The 14,574-nt window shown below is 45.9% G+C and overlaps 1 protein-coding gene across 13 annotated transcripts in view; it reads right to left on the bottom strand.

Moving 5' to 3' along the window:
- The window catches only part of KSR2 (kinase suppressor of ras 2), a 435,324-nt gene that overhangs the window by 403,427 nt on the left and 17,323 nt on the right, over nucleotides 1-14,574 (bottom strand). For 7 of the 13 annotated variants that reach the window (XM_082416773.1, XM_082416774.1, XM_082416781.1 and 4 more), the window contains 2 exons: nucleotides 11,732-11,830; nucleotides 150-11,082 (listed from right to left, as the gene is read on the bottom strand). In XM_082416773.1, coding sequence (XP_082272899.1) covers nucleotides 150-329 — 180 coding nt within the window. In that variant the 5' untranslated portion in view covers nucleotides 330-11,082; nucleotides 11,732-11,830. Of the gene's footprint in view, nucleotides 1-149; nucleotides 11,083-11,731; nucleotides 11,831-13,587; nucleotides 13,637-14,574 lie in introns of all 13 variants that reach the window. The other 6 variants (XM_082416782.1, XM_082416777.1, XM_082416771.1 and 3 more) reach the window with 4 other exon arrangements.

Raw genomic sequence — 14,574 nt, forward strand, 5'->3', positions numbered from 1 at the left:
AGATAAATCACAGGAGACCAAATCGTGCCCACCTTGCTACCCTCCCACCGCCCCCCCCACCCCCAACAAACAGAATCAAGGGAAAGGGGATGGTGGGGGAGAAGGGGGAGGGAAGGAAGGATGGCTTTCTTTCCATAGGCAACACCTACCTCCAGGGTCCGGATTTCTTTTTGTGTGAGGTCGTTGGAAGTAGCACATTTGGTCCTAAGCCCTTCCAGGTTGGAGATGCTCAGGTCTATCATGTTTTGGACCAACTCGCACTGCTGTAAGGCTTTTTGCAAACTCAGAGGCTGCTGCTCCTCGCTTTTCGTCATGTTTTCCTCATCCATCGCTTGCTCTGCAAGCCCCCTTCCCCTCCTCCTCCTCCCAGAGAGAAAAAAGGGGGGTGTGGGGGGAGTAGAGGTAGTCTGCCCCCTACGCCTCTCCAACCACTGCGACTTCTCAACAATGTCTCATGAAGAAGAAACCCAACATCTCACACAGGGTTGAGGGGGTGGGGGTGGGAGGAGGGGACAAGAGCCAAAATTTATTATTTTATTTTGGGGTATCAAGCAGACTTCATGAGAACGTCTCCTCTCTCTGAGTCTCTGGTCCCTGAAAAGGAGAGATGCTGCTTCTCAGAAGCAAACCAGGTGATGTGATGCTGTCTGTACACTTAGGGAGGAGGAGGAGGAAAAAGAGGAGGAGGGGGGGAGGGAGAGGGGGAGGAGGAGGAGGAGGAGAAGGAAAACAGCGCTCACTCTTTACACACCGGCTCCGTGAAGGACAAAATTATATATTTTTGGCTGGCTGGCTTTTATGTCAAAAAAAATCTGGTTTGCCCCCCTCCCAGTTGCAGTGACACGGCATTGTCCACCGTTTGTGGTGCTTTAGCGCGTTCTCAAGATGCTGTCTGCATTGCTCCCGCGGCTGCGGCGGCGACTGCGGCTGGTTGCTGGCTCGTCGTCGCGCTGCTGCTGCTGCCGCCGCCGGGCTCCGGGGGTGACGGCTGCTGCATTCGCTCCTGCCTCGCTCCACTCCGACATCTTGCCTGTCAATCAAGGTGGGGGGGGGGGGGGAGCAAGGGAGCGCCGGCGAGGGATGGAGAGCAAAGGACCTGCAGGGGAGCGGGTTGGTGGAGAGGCGCGGTGCGCGCATCCGCCCCCGCCGGGCCCCGGCCCCGGCTCGCCAGGGACCCGCCGAAGGAGGCGGAGAAGGAGCGCGCAGGCTCGCGCACCTGGCCGGGAAAAGGGACGATTCCCGGCGGCGGCAGGGGGAGCGGGGGGCGGGATTTCTAGGCGATGCGGAGCTCGCGTGGCAAAGTGAAATTACTACCGGGCGGGCGTGCGAGCGAGCAGTCGGCGGGCGGGGGCGCGGGGGAAGCGCGCACGGCGGGCCGAGGCTGCTCCCGGGGGCGGTGGAGATGGCAGGGACTGTGCTACAGCGCGGAGGCTGGGCCGAGGGGGCGGGGAGAGGGATTTAGTGGCCGGGTGGGGGTGGGGGCCACTACTACGGCACCGCTCTCGCGAGACGAGGCCGGAGCGCGGCTCAGCAGGTGCACTCCCGCAGGGAGCAGGTGTGCGTCCAACTTTAAACCCCGTAGTGCATGCTGGAGAAACGTCAGCGTGAACCTGGGCACGTCCTCTCTGGCTTTCTAGCTGTGTGTGTGTGTGTGTGTGTGTGCGTGCGTGCGTGCGCGCGCTCCTGCCTTTTTGCTTGTCGTCTCTTGCTACTGGGGGAAAATGAAACAAACCTGGTGATCTCCCATGAGCTGTAGGAAGCTGCCTCCCAGAACTGTCACCCCGGCCTGCAATTGCCCTGAGGGGTGGCTTTACATTTGGAGAGTGAAAGGGGTTTTGCTTCAATCTGATTGTTACCATGTCCTACATGTCCTGCATGGTCTGATCCCAGCCTACCTAACCCCCCTTATATCAACAAACTATGGTCCCAGAGTTAAGAGTGGATTTTACGCTACAAACAACTGCTGGAGAAGGTGTGGAGAAAAGGGAGACTCCTGCACTGTTGGTGGGCATGTAAATTGGTGCGGCCGCTGTGGAGAACAGCATGGAGGTTGCTGAAAGAGCTAAAAATAGAGCTACCATATGATCCAGCAATCCCACTCCTGGGCATATATCCGGAGAAAACCATAATTCGAAAAGACATATGCACCCCAATGTTCACTGCAGCACTGTTTGCAATAGCCAGGACATGGAAGCAACCTAAATGCCCATCGACAGAGGAATGGATAAAGAAGATGTGGTACATGTATACAATGGAATATTACTCAGCCATGAAAAAACGAAATAGTGCCATTTGCAGCAACATGGATGGACCTAGAGATTGTCATACTGAGTGAAGGAAGTCAGACAAAGACAAAGATCATATGATATCACTTACATGTGGAATCTAAAAAAATGGTACAAATGAACTTACTTACAAAACAGAAATAGAGTCACAGATGTAGAAAACAAACTTATGGTTACCAAAGGGGAAAGGGAGGGAAGAGAAAAATTGGAATATTGGAGTTGACATATACACACTACTATATGTAAAACAGATAACTAATAAGGACCTACTGTATAGCACGGGGAACTCTACTCAATATTCTAAAATGACCTATATGGGCAAAGAATCTAAAAAAGTGCATATATGTATATGTATAACTGATTCACTTTGCCGTACAGTAGAAACTATCACAACATTGTAAATCAACTATACTCCAATAAAAATTTAAAAAAAGAAAAGAATGGATTTTACGTTTTTAAATGGTTGGGGAAAAAATCTAAAGGATATTTTGTGATGTGAAAATTAACAAGGAATTCTAATTTCAGTGTTCATAAATAAAGTTTTATTGGGACACTACCACCCATTTATTTATTATGTGTCTGTACCTTTGCATTATAGCAGCAGAATTTAGTTGCAGCAGACACTGTATGACTTGGAACAGCTAAAATATTTACTATCTAGCCCTTTACAGAAAAGTTTGTTATCCCCAGGTTAAATCACCAAACACAGTCTTGCCTCAGAGGTCTTTGTACTCTATGTCCCCTCTGCCCAGGTCAAATTTCCCCCTAATCCTCTCCTGGTTGGCTCCTGTCACTTAGTGTCAACTCAAATAGGCTTCATCTCCCTGACCATTTTAACTAACAGTACTCCCAGCACACATTGCCCAAAGGATGTATTTAGGATAATTAGCAAAAGGCACCTCTTTAACAGAGCTCCATTCCAGGGATTGGGCTTATGGGGCAGAGTAGACTCAAGAGCTCAGGGTACATTATGTGTTCCTTAAAGGAAGCCACTTAAGAAGTAGAGAGAATGACAACCCGTGATGGCAAACTTTTTCTCAGACTGTGGGTTGTAGGGTTTCATGGCCCGTATAGAGCTGAACCAGCATTTTCAAAATCCCCCTGTCGATGAGGAGCTCAAGTGTGTTCTCTGTGCTCTCAATCTTTTGGACTATGAAGTTTATGGATTCCAATTTTCTGGTAAAATTCTCTTTTCATCCATTTTCTCCACCTTCTGCTTTGTTTTTCTTGAACATATTAATTATGGTTATTTTAAAGCCCCTGTCTAATTCCAGTGCCTCGGTCACCTGTGGGGTCTATTTCTACTGACTATTTTTCTCTTTGTTTTCAGTGATTTGGTCCTGTCTCTTGGCAGGCCTTGTAATTTTTGTTGAATGCCATACAATGTCTGTGCAAGAAAATAATATCTAGAGTCTCCAGGTGATGTTATCTAACTCTGGAGAGGGCTCACCCTTTCTCTGCAAGACAGATGGCATGAGGACTGACCATCTTAATCCAATCAGAGGCTGAGCTGGATGGAGGCTGGGTTGCAGTTTTGATAAGACACCATTTAACTCTGGCCTTCACTTCTAAGGCCTTGCCTTTCAGGATTTCCAACTGAGAAGTTTAGGTGTTCACCGAGGCCCCTCCCGCCAGTCCTGAGTTCTAATGGCAAGACTGCTGGAAACTCTGCTCTGTTTTTGTTTGTTTGTTTGTTTGGCCGCACCGTGCAGCAGGCAGAACTTTCCCAACCAGGCATCGAACCCCTGCCCCCTGCATTGGAAGCATGGAGTCTTAACCACTGGACAACCAGGGAAGTTCCTCTGCTCTGTTTTTCAGGAACTTTTTACTTGGTTTCTTAGCTTCTTGGCCTGCACTGTTTCAGAATCTGCCAAATGTCTTAAGGGGGATATTGCCATCTATCAAGCTCATTTTTCTGTCCCCCCACTCCTTCTCTCTGGGATATTAGCCTTTCAAGTCCCTGGTTTTGTCTCTCCAGCCCTAGAAGACTGCTGAAAGTTCTGTGGTTTCCCTGTCCCCCAGAAGCAGCTCCCTGCCTGGGAGTTAACTGATGAGAATTGTATTTCATCTCAGAAACTGCATTCTAGGGCTTCCCTGGTGGTGCAGTGGTTAAGAAACTGCCTGCCAATGCAGGGGACACAGGTTCGAGCCCTTGTCCGGGAAGATCCCAAATGCCGCGGAGCAACTAAGCCCATGCGCCACAACTACTGAGCCTGCGCTCTAAAGCCCATGAGCCACAACTACTGAGCCTGCGTGCCGCAACTACTGAAGCCCGTGCAAACTAGAGCCTGTGCTCCGCAACAAGAGAAGCCCGCGTATCGCAACAAAGAGTAGCCCCTGCTCGCCGCAACTAGAGAAAGCCCTCACGCAGCAACAAAGACCCAACGCAGCCAAAAATAAAGAAAGAAATAAAAAGAAACTGCATTCTAGCTCTGAATGACGAATGTCTCAGAGTAGCTTCATCAATAGTGGAAATAAATTATTGTTACTGGGCTACTGAATGAGCTGAAGTTGGCAATACTTCATTAGATCCCATAGCTTTTAGTTTCAACTATAAGAACAGTCTCAAATTTAAATATTAGAAGGCCATTCTAGCCCAACCAAAACTTCATTCTCACATCCAGTGTGATACCTCTTCCCCGCCCCTCTGGTCTGACCACAGATGGCTCAGGAATCTGCAGGGTGGAGACTAGGCAGGCGTGTCCTTTCCTGCCTCCTCTCCAGCTCCCCTTGCTGGTGTACAGGAGCAAAGGAATGAGTGGACAAGGGGCCTCGGAACAGGCGAGAACAGGTATAGTTCTCGCTTGCGCGTCAGATCCCGCCCCCGCCATATCCTGATGAGCCCTCACATGCTGCCTCTTTCACCTGGGGCAGAACTGCGGGATCTTCGGAGACCTCCGTGGGGACCACGTGGGGACTCAAAGCACACGCTGTGACCTCTCGCACACCCCTTTTCCACTCACACCCCGGGAAGTACCCTACATTCTCTATCTGAGGGCCCCTTGCCTGGCAGGCTGGGTGAGTTTTTCAGGATGACTCAAGTCTAATATGTGCTCTAGCTCATGAGAAACAGGATGCACCTTTGCCCTGCTGCCCGCTCTCCTCACCCCAGGCAGCCTTCAGCGGGCAGTGAGATGCCAGCCGCTCCCCCTCGGTGCGCCCAGTCTCATGAGTCTCATGGGTGATTCTTCTTTGAACTCTCCTCTCTTGGCTTGGGGGTTGGGAGGGGAGAAGAAAACCCCCTACAAAGACCTGTCAGAAAAACCTCCTCTGGATAAAATCTTGAACTTGTCTCACATCGGCGGGAGGCTGATGGTTACTGATGGTCAGAGGACCAGTCTGGCTGCCTCTTAATGGAAGGATGGAGTATCGTTACCCACTGCCCTCCCTTCGAAGCTTTAGCTGTAGTCCTGGGTTGATAGGAAGAGTCTCATTCCACATCCTGTTGTATTAGCAATGACCTGCTCCCAGTATTTTCTAAGTTGCATTGTGAATGGGGACGCAAATTGGGAAACAGCAGATTCAAAGGTAGAGGGGTGGTCGATGACCCTGGAACTGAAAAAAACTACCACTGACTTGTCCTTAAAGAAGCCCAATGTACTGTTTTCCCAGGGCATTGCTTTTTTTTTTTTCCTTTTTTCCTACTGACTTCTTCAAGGAGGGGAAAAAGCTCAGAACACTAGCCCCCAGGACACAACCAAATCTTCATAGCTGCAAGAGGATTATTATTGCTCTGTTCTAACTCATTGATCCCCAAAACATAAATGGCTTTTTAAAAAATACCTTTGATGAGTGCAAGCAGAAAGGTCCTATCTTTAACCTTGTGAATTTTTCCTAACATCAGAAAACTGACTTGTTCTAGAGTTCTTTTGGCCTTTTGCCTCTTTGTCTTTTAATTTTCCAATGTGAGCAAAACAACCAGATCACTCTCTTGATGGTGAGATAATTTGAGCTCATCGTAATGGACGATGATTAGTCCAGTGATTTATGCTGGCTTTACAAATTAAGCACTGAACAATGCACTGTGAATTTTCAGACACAGCACCCTCAGGATGGAAAAGGACGCGGACTGTGGCACTCTCCGGGTTCTGAGAGATACACAGCTGAGGAGGACTGAAAATTGCAGTAAAGTGATGCCATCAACCGAGCTTGCTTACTTCTCATGCCATCTTGTCTATGAAGTTCTGCATTAGCCCAAATGGTGTCTTTGTGTGAATCAGAAAAAGGCATCTGCTCTGCAAGGGGACCAGGGGTCACAGCTTGTGGGGCAGAGCACGGTCTGGATTTCAGACTTACTCCGATCTGGGCACCTTATGAAGGAAACAACCTGCATGGCATCCATCTGCAGCAGCCCTGAGGAAGTTCCCAATTCTTTTGTTTTTACTGTTGAAAAATATGCATAACATGAAATTCACCGCTAGTGACATGTAGTCCCTTCACAATGTTGTGCAACCATCACCACCATCTAGTTTCAGATCGCTTTCCTCACCCCAGAAGGAAATCCCGTACAGGTTTAGCAGTCACTCCACATTTCCCCTCCTCCCCCTGCCTTGGGCAACCACAAATCTGCTTTCTGTTTCTATGGATTTACGTATTCTGGACATTCCATGTAAGCGGAACCATACAGTATGTGGCCCTTTGTGTCTGGCTTCTTTCCCTTTGCATAATGTTTTCAAGGTTCATTCACGCTGTAGCATGTGTCAGTACTTCATTCCTTTTTGTGGTTGCATAATATTCCATTGTGTGCATATCCTGCATTTTATTGATCCACTTATCTTTTGGTGGATATTGTTTTTCCACCTTTTGGCTATTGTGAATAGTGCTGCTGTGAACATTTGTGTGCAAGTTTTTGTTTGAACTCTGGTTTTCGATTCTTTGGCTATATATCCAGGAGTGGAATTAGCATAGATGGTGATTCTACGTTTAACTTTTTGAGACACTGTCACTGTTTTCCATAGTGGTTGCACCATTTTACATTCCCACTAGCAGTGTGTGAGGGCTCCAACTTTTCTACATCCTCCCCTCCTGACTCTCCTTGCATCGATATTGTTTCATTATTGGAAAAAGAAAAAAAAAACATCGTAATGGCGTACTTAGGAAAGTACTGACACATTCATTTCTTGAGTGCCTGCAATGTGCTGGGAGAATGCTACATGCACAGGATCTAAAGATTAATAAGGGACAGTGCATTCTTCAGTTTTCTCTTAGTTACAAGGGACAAAAACCCAACACAAACCAGTTTAGACAAAAAAAGTGACTCAGATCACCAGGAGGTGAAGGGGAAGAATCTTGCTCTGGCCTGGCACCATCCTTTTCTCTCCCCATCGCTCAGCTCTGCTTTCTTCTGTGTTGGCTTCGTTTTTAGGTGGCTTTTCCCCAGGAGGTGACAAAGATGGTAACAGAGAGCTTAGCAACTCCATGAGAAAAAGAGTCCCTTTCTCCTTAGTTCCAACGAAGTTCTAACTCATTGCAACTTAGTTCCAGCTAGTTTCAACATAAGTTGCAGGAGTGAATGTGCACTAACCTGGTTTGGGCCACCTACTCCCAAGCCAGTCACCTTGGCCAAGGGGGTGGAATGTGAGGACGGGCCAGGCCTGGGTTGTAGGAAGTGGCATCAACTCTACCCAAACCACGTGGTATGAGATTAGGGGAGGGCTGGTCCCCCAAAGGAAAAGAGGAATGCTATTACAGAAGAAGAGAGGGTATATTTGGCCAGACAAAAGCATCAGCAACATTCCACCCTCCTTGAGAAAGTCACAGACTAGTGGGGAGACCCGTGCAAACAAATCCTGTAATTATAATATGCTCTGGGAAAAAAGGAGGTGAGCGCTTTAGACCCCTGCAAGGGAAAGGGGAGGGACTCTGGGAAGGCTCTGTTGAGGTAGAGATTCTGAGGCTGAGACTAAAGAAGAAATGGGCCATTTACAGCTATGTAGATGGATCTAGAGATTATCATACTAAGAGAAGTAAGTCAGAATGAGAAAGACAAATACCATATGATATCACTTATATGTAGAACCTAAACTATGATACAAATGAACTTATCTACGAAACAGAAACAGACACACAGACATAGAGAACAGACTTGTGGTTGCCAGCGGGGAGAGGGGATAGGGGAAGGATGGATTGGGAGATGGGGATTAGCAGATGCAAACTTATATACAGAATGGATAAAAAACAAGGTCCTACTGTAGAGCATATTCAGTATCTTGTAATCAACCATAATGGAAAAGAATATGAAAAAGAATACATACATAATATATATATATATGTATAACCGAATCACTTTGCTGACCACCAGAAACTAAGACAACATTGTAAATCAACTAAACTCCAATACGAAAAAAATCTTTTAATAAATAAATAAAAGAAGGAATGGGAATCCTCCAGGTGCACACAGAGGTACCGGCTTGTGCCAAAGCACAGAGGCCTGAAATCAATGGTGATTACAGACAACTGCAAGAAACATGTACTTGTCATGATGATTTTTAAAGTCACAATCGAAACACTACACCATTTGGCCTGGCCTTGAGAAGGCTCATGCTGGTGAGTGAGAGAGGCCCTGTCAGTCCTTCCTCTACTGATTGGCTTCAGCAGCCTCTATAGGAAGACCAACCACCCTCATTTACTGGGGACTGAGGGGTTTCCTGGGATGTGGGGCCTTCAGTGCCTAAACCGTGACTGTCCAAAGCAAACTGGGACAACCTGGTCACCCTAGAGTGAAGTTCCCAATTCATGAGCACCTACAGTGTGCTTAAAGTTGGGATCAGTGCTATGGGAGCATATGTTGTTATGGAAGACTGATCCCTGTGTTGAAACAAAACTTGCACACAGATGTTCAGAGCAGCACTATTCCAAGAGCCAAAAGGTGGAAACAACCTAACTATCCATCATCTAAAGAGCAGATAAACAAAATGTGGTCTATCCACACAATGGAATCTTATTCACCCATAAAAAGGAGTGGAGCACGGACGCATGCTACAACATGGATGAACTTGAAAACGCTACGCTGAGGGAAGGAAGCCGGCCACAGAAGGTCACATCTGTATGATTCCACTTACATGGAATACCCAGAATAGGCAAATCCAGAGAGACACAAAGCAGATTAGTGGTTGCCAGGGGCTGGGGGAGGGGAGAATGGGGAGTGAGTGTTTAAAAGTATGGGGTTTCTGTTTGGGGTAATGAAAAGGTTCTAGAACTAGATAGAGCTGATGGTCGTACAACACCATGAAGGCACTTAATGCCACTGAATTGTACACTTTAAAATGACTGAAATGGTAAACTTTACGTTAAGTATATTTTACTGCAATTAAAAAAAGAAGAAGAATCCCCAAAAGGTATATAAACTAGGTGAACTAAAAGCCAGCCCACTGGGCCAAATTTGGCCTGCAGTGAGTTTCATTTGGCTTCAGGGAGTTTTAAAATTTGAATTTGTGGCAAACAGATCTAAAAGGGGATATTTCGCATTAAAAAATTGATGAGCAATTTATTCGGAAAAATTCAAAAGCCTGGCCCCACTGAGACTGCATCTGCCCCTGGCAACGTCAGGAGGAGGGCGGAGGGGCTGCTTTACTCTGAGGCTGAGGCCTTCCATTCCCCTTCAATCCCCTTGCCCCCAACCTTCACCTGGGCTCCTTCCCTCCTGTGCAGTACCTGCCTGGCCCACGGAGGCCCTAGGCATAGGCTTTCCAATACTTGCACAAAACAATTAGAAAAGAGGCAGATGATCAAGTCTGGAAATCAGGCACACTACATGGGGACTTCCATTTTCATCCCCTTGTAAATGAGATATCAGTGGATTATCATTTCCCCCAGAATGCTATATGACTTTTGAAAAGGTCAAGCAGTGATTCAGAACCTTTGCTGCACGTGGGAATCACCCAGGAAACTTTTTAAAGTATTGATGCCTGGGTCCTACCCACCCCCAAGAGATTCTGACTTCTTTGGTCTGGGGCGCAAGTTGGGCATTGGGATTTTTTAAAGCTCCCCAGCTAATTCTAATATGCAGCCAAAGTTGAGAATTACCGCTTTATAGCTGCCTTTTAGAGAATCGCCCTTTTTTGGCCTCAGATGTCACAGAGCAAATTGCACACAAGTTGAAAATCTCTGTAGCTGTTACTAACATGTCTTTTGTTGTTCTCGATATCTACCCCTACAGACACAAGCTCTCCTCAGCTGGAAACACATGAGCAAATCATCTATTTTGTTTTGGAGGGGAGGCCACTGCTCCATTATCAAAAGGACATCTAAAGCGCCTCATAAAATCAAGACATTAACCGCACGTTTGTTTAATGGGTGTGAAGGGCTCCAGTCCACAGTGTGCTTGGGCCTAAGGAAGCCATCTGATAAAGAACACATGCTGTTTCCCCGGGCCGGAGTCTTAATGGTTTGTCATGTGAATGTGTGTGCACTGTTCAAAGTGATCACCCCTTTGCAAAGTGCAACTGTGACGCAATTGCTAACATCCTGGCCATGCATTTTCCATGTGCTCCTGCTTGTAAGCTCTCTTCCACCAGAGCAATTCAACGGTGCAAAAAAGCATCTGCTGGCAGGAAAAACAAAACCTGTTCCATAGTCTGTGCATATTCAAGGCACGCTACCTACCTTGGTACCAGACCTTTGCTGAGGTCAGTTGTGCCCGGGTCAGAGATGAAGCCCACCACCGCCTCCAGTTCACACGTGGGCCGTCTGTCTGGCCGATAAAAGCAGAACATGCCTCCTCTTCACACCCCACCACAGCTGTCTGCAACTTGCCTGGTGGCCCAGTGTTGGCTCAGCTTCCAGCACCCATCTGTGACTTGGGGGAAAAAAAAGAAAAAGAAAAAAGAAATGCATGTGGTGAGGGAACAAAATTGCCCACGTCATCCTGGATGAGCCTCAAGTCATCCAAAATTTGATTGCCTTCTGAAAGGTATAGACCTGGAGTTTATTGAGCCTCATTTTGTACCCAAGTCAGAAAAATGGAACTGAAGGTCCTTTACAAGTCTCGTCTGCGATTTTTGGACTTTCCTTTTCTCTGAAGAAATGGAGGAGAAAATTAGAAATGTTGAGTGGGACAGATCACAGGTTTTCCCGTCTTGTGCTTTTTGTGCACAGAATCAGATAAATCGGTACCAGTTTAGTTTTCTTGGTAAATTGAGAACACTTTTTTTTTTCATCAAAAGAAGTACAAATGTTGGCTTTTAGTTTTTAAAGACAGACCCGGTCCCCGGTTTCAAATGAGCTAGAAGGTGAATCGTCCTCAATCCTGGGACATTCACCTAGTCATTGATTCGTTTATTTATTCAATCCAAATATCAATATATTTCTGATTTTAAATAAAAAGTCTGATTTCCTGATAGGATGACAAGAAGATGTCGAATTGAAGGAGGTGATGATCCTTTATCATCATAAGTAGAGCTGGGGTCCAGGAGAGGTAAGAGGCTCCTACAGGGAAAAATACTGACCTGGAGCCGGATGGCCAGGTTCAAATCCCAGCCCTGCCACCTCCTGGCCCTGTGACCTTATTCAAGGGATTTCAGCTCTCTGGATCTGGGTTTCCTCACCTGTAAAATAAGAGTAATACTAGTCTGCCTCCTGGGGTGGCACTGAGGATTCAGTGACTCAACTTGTGTAAAGTGCTTAGAACGCTGCCTGAACATTAGTTATAACTGCTTCTGCCCCTGGAAACACAACAGTAGCACAAAGGCAAAAGCATTTTTGTAGCATGGCAGGTTTACACACATGTAGCACTGTCACAAACCCATTTTTTTTTTTTTAAATCTGTATTGGGCTAAAATTGGAAGATCCAGTTCAGAATTTCTACAAGTGCCCCAGGCTGACCAGTTACATCAGAAATGCAAAATCCCAGAGAGTTCCCTGGTGGCCTAGTGGTTAGGATTCCGGGCTTTCACTGCCGTGGCCAGGGTTCAATCCCTGGTTGGGGAACTGAGATCCTGCAAGCCGTGCGGCACGGCCAAAAAAAAAAAATTGCAAAATCTCAGATCCCACCTGGGACTTACTGAGGCTCTCTGGGGTTAAAGTCCTGGGGATCTGCATTTTAACAAGCATCCCATGGGGCCGTGATGTACCCTAAAGCTAGAAAAGCATGAACAGACTTAACAAATAACGATACCCGTGAAGCCCAGATACTGCTGTTACAGATCCACTAGAGTAGTGTCTCCAAAACTTCATTTGAATATTATCTTTATGCACAATTTTTGCCCAATTATTTTACAATCTGACACGGCATATGCTTATAGTTTTCTATAAAGTGACTCACGGTTTTTACAAAAGTGAATTTATTTTATTATTTTTTTAATTGATTTTTAAAAATCAATTTAATCGGAAGCCTGTGAATTTATTTTAAAAGGGAAATTTATTTCATTCGCGTGAATGAAAAAAATAGGTATCTTGCATAATTAGATGATAACTATAAAAGTAAATATAATTTAAAAAATAATGTTATTAAATTCTACCTAGACACTGTTACCTGCTGAAGCTCTGAATTTGCAGCAGCATCTTTTTAAAAAAAAAAAAATCGGCAAGGGTTGGAGAGATGTTACAGTCTTTCTAGCACCACGTGGAGACCTTCTCCTTCATGAAATGATTGCAAGGGAATGAGAGGGGAATAACTTCCTCGTTGGGGGATTCAGTGCCATTTAATATTGTATCTAGGACTTCCCTGGTGGTGCAGTGGTTAAGAATCTGCCTGCCAATTCAGGGGACATGGGTTTGAGCCCTGGTCCGGGAAGAGCCCACATGCTGCAGAGCAACTAAGCCCGTGCGCCACAACTACTAAGCCTGTGCTCTAGAGCCCGCGAGCCACAACTACTGAAGCCCATGTGCCACAACTACTGAAGCCCGCGCACCTAGAGCCCATGCTCTGCAACAAGAGAAGCCACCGCAATGAGAAGCCTGCTTGCCGCAACTAGAGAAAGACTGCTCGCAGCAACGAAGACCCAACGCAGCCAAAAATAAATAAATTTATTAAAAAAATAAAACAGTGATCTCCATTACACTTTTAAAATATATACATATATTGTATCTAAGCAGCCCCTTAAGTCCCTTCCTAGTGAAGTCACGGCGCACACTTTGTGCAGAACTGCAGTCAGGTCTTTGTCTGAAAGTTTACTGACTCTGGATTTGCACACACACTCACAAAAGAACAAAACAAAAACAAAAAGCCCCAGGATATTCAAGACACTGGGAGTCATGGTCCGGGCAGTCCACACTTCTATCTCCACAAGGCTCCAGGACCCACTTCAGATGTCACTCTCAAGGGCGACAGATAGATTTGGGTTGGTATCCACTACCCACTCACCTACTATGCTTTGTGACCTTGGGCACACCTCCAGAATCCATCTCCACAACTGTAAAATGAGAGGATGCCTGTTCGAGCCATGATGACATAATGATGTATGAAAAGCCCCTAACACAGAGGGTGACACGTGGTTGATGTTCAGTAAATGGTAGCTTTCAAAAATTACCAAGCCTTCATATTTTAAAGCACTTTTGATAGAACTCTTTGTAAAACACTTTTCTACTTCCTAAATCCCGCGTAACTACTTGATGATTCAGGGTTATCATTCTGAATGTCTCTGTAGTCATTTTATTGTCTTTGGACGCATTTCTAATAGCTTCCCAAACTCACACTCCTCTTTGGCCATTTCACATACACAGTGGGCTGGTAACCAAGCTAAGTGTCCACCAATAGAAAACTGATTAAACCATAGCGAAATTACATGGGTAGCCAATAACAATGCAAAAAGATACTCCCATAGCAATCAGAAAAATACAAATTTAAGCACTGAGCTATTTTTTGTCCATCCGCATAGCAAATATTAAGTACAATATTATCTAAGGTGGGTGAGGAAATGGCAAATAAGAACTTCTATGCACTAATGGTGGGAGTGTAAATTGGTACAACCTTCTGGAGGGCATATGCATTTGACCCAGGAATTCCATTTCTAAAAATCTATACAACAGAATCTCTTCCGTACAGGCACAAGAATGTATGTGCAAAACAAGTGTTGGTGAGGATGTGGAGAAGTTGGAGCCCTGGTGCGCTGCTGGTGGGAATATAAAGTGATACAGCCACTGTGAAAAACAGTATGGCGGGTCCTCATAAAATCAAACATAGAATTACCATATGATCCAGGAATTACACTTTGAGCACATACTCAAAAGAATTGAAAGTAGGGACTCAAACAGATATTTGCACATGAATGTTCATAGCAGCATCATTCACTGTGGTCAAAAGGTAGAAACAACCCAAATGTCCATCAGTGGATGAATGGATAAACAAAAT

This window comes from Balaenoptera physalus, assembly GCF_965194825.1.
Source record: "Balaenoptera physalus genome assembly, chromosome: 12".
NCBI lineage: Eukaryota > Metazoa > Chordata > Mammalia > Artiodactyla > Balaenopteridae > Balaenoptera > Balaenoptera physalus.